Source organism: Alligator sinensis, unplaced genomic scaffold (genome assembly GCF_000455745.1).
Source record: "Alligator sinensis unplaced genomic scaffold, ASM45574v1 scaffold1581_1, whole genome shotgun sequence".
NCBI lineage: Eukaryota > Metazoa > Chordata > Crocodylia > Alligatoridae > Alligator > Alligator sinensis.
Window position 1 is genome coordinate 377,176 of NW_005842641.1, and position 1,255 is coordinate 378,430.

Below are 1,255 nucleotides of genomic sequence, written 5' to 3' on the forward strand. Positions count from 1 at the left end.
CTCAAGCAAATCTCGGGACGTCATTCTCCCCCTGTACTCGGCCTTAGTGAGGCCGGAGCTGGAGTACTGTGTCCAGTTTTGGGCTCCACAATTCAAAAAGGATGTGGAGAAGCTTGAGAGAGTCCAGAGAAGAGCCACGTGCATGATCAGAGGTCAGGGAAGCAGACCCTACGATGACAGGCTGAGAGCCCTGGGGCTCTTTAGCCTGGAAAAGCGCAGGCTCAGGGGTGATCTGATGGCCACCTACAAGTTTATCAGGGGTGACCACCAGTATCTGGGGGAACGTTTGTTCACCAGAGCGCCCCAAGGGATGACGACTAGGTCGAATGGTCATAAACTACTACAAGACCGTTTCAGGCTGGACATAAGGAAGAATTTCTTTACTGTCCGAGCCCCCAAGGTCTGGAACAGCCTGCCACCGGAGGTGGTTCAAGCGCCCACATTGAACACCTTCAAGAGCAAACTGGATGCTCATCTTGCTGGGATCCTATGAACCCAGCTGACTTCCTGCCCTTTGGGCAGGGGGCTGGACTCGATGATCTTCTGAGGTCCCTTCCAGCCCTAATGTCTATGAAATCTATGAAATATGGATAGAGAAAGAGGTTTATCTGTCTTTTATAGGGGGGTTAGGCATTCCTCATCCATTCTGCTTCAGTCTTTAGGATTTTTTTCCTTAGGAATTTCTGTCTGCCCCTCTCCTCTGTGCTCACTTCTTCTTACCAGTCCCTTTTTTAATTTTCTAAAATTTATTCAGAGGTGATAAACTAGTTCAGCTCAGTCTCCTCATGTAGATATAAAGTATTACTAAAGATGCAAAGTGGAACCTCAGAATATGAGATTACAAAAGAATCCTTCTAAGACGATGGCATTTCAGAAACATGTCACTGAGATGATTTAAGAGAGAAGAAAGACATGATGCATTGAGCATGTGTAGTAAAAGATGAATTACAACAGACACAGCTACAAACCAGAGGGTAGTGGAAGATTACTAAGGGGGCAACAAACTTTCCACACACTGAATCAGCCCATTCCAAGAGTAGCAAGCAACAGAGGACAACTGGAAAACTAAACCCAACATGGCTTTAAGCTCTGGAAAAGTCAGCCAGAAGGTGTATACATGAAAAAGGCTATGAAAAGAATGTTCTACCATTTAATTAACTTTCGACTTTTGAGTTTAGCATGGTATACTAAAGTACCTGTAGTAATTTTGGGCACTCTTTAGGTGTGGAATGTTGAATGAATCTGCAGGGAAAGA

General features: G+C 45.1%; 1 protein-coding gene across 4 annotated transcripts in view; it reads right to left on the reverse strand.

Moving 5' to 3' along the window:
* TMEM62 (transmembrane protein 62) overlaps window positions 1-1,255 on the reverse strand; it is a 46,928-nt gene that overhangs the window by 31,593 nt on the left and 14,080 nt on the right. For all 4 annotated transcript variants that reach the window (XM_006033555.3, XM_025215353.1, XM_025215351.1 and 1 more), the window contains one exon: window positions 1,197-1,242. In XM_006033555.3, coding sequence (XP_006033617.2) covers window positions 1,197-1,242 — 46 coding nt within the window. The remainder of the gene's footprint in view (window positions 1-1,196; window positions 1,243-1,255) is intronic.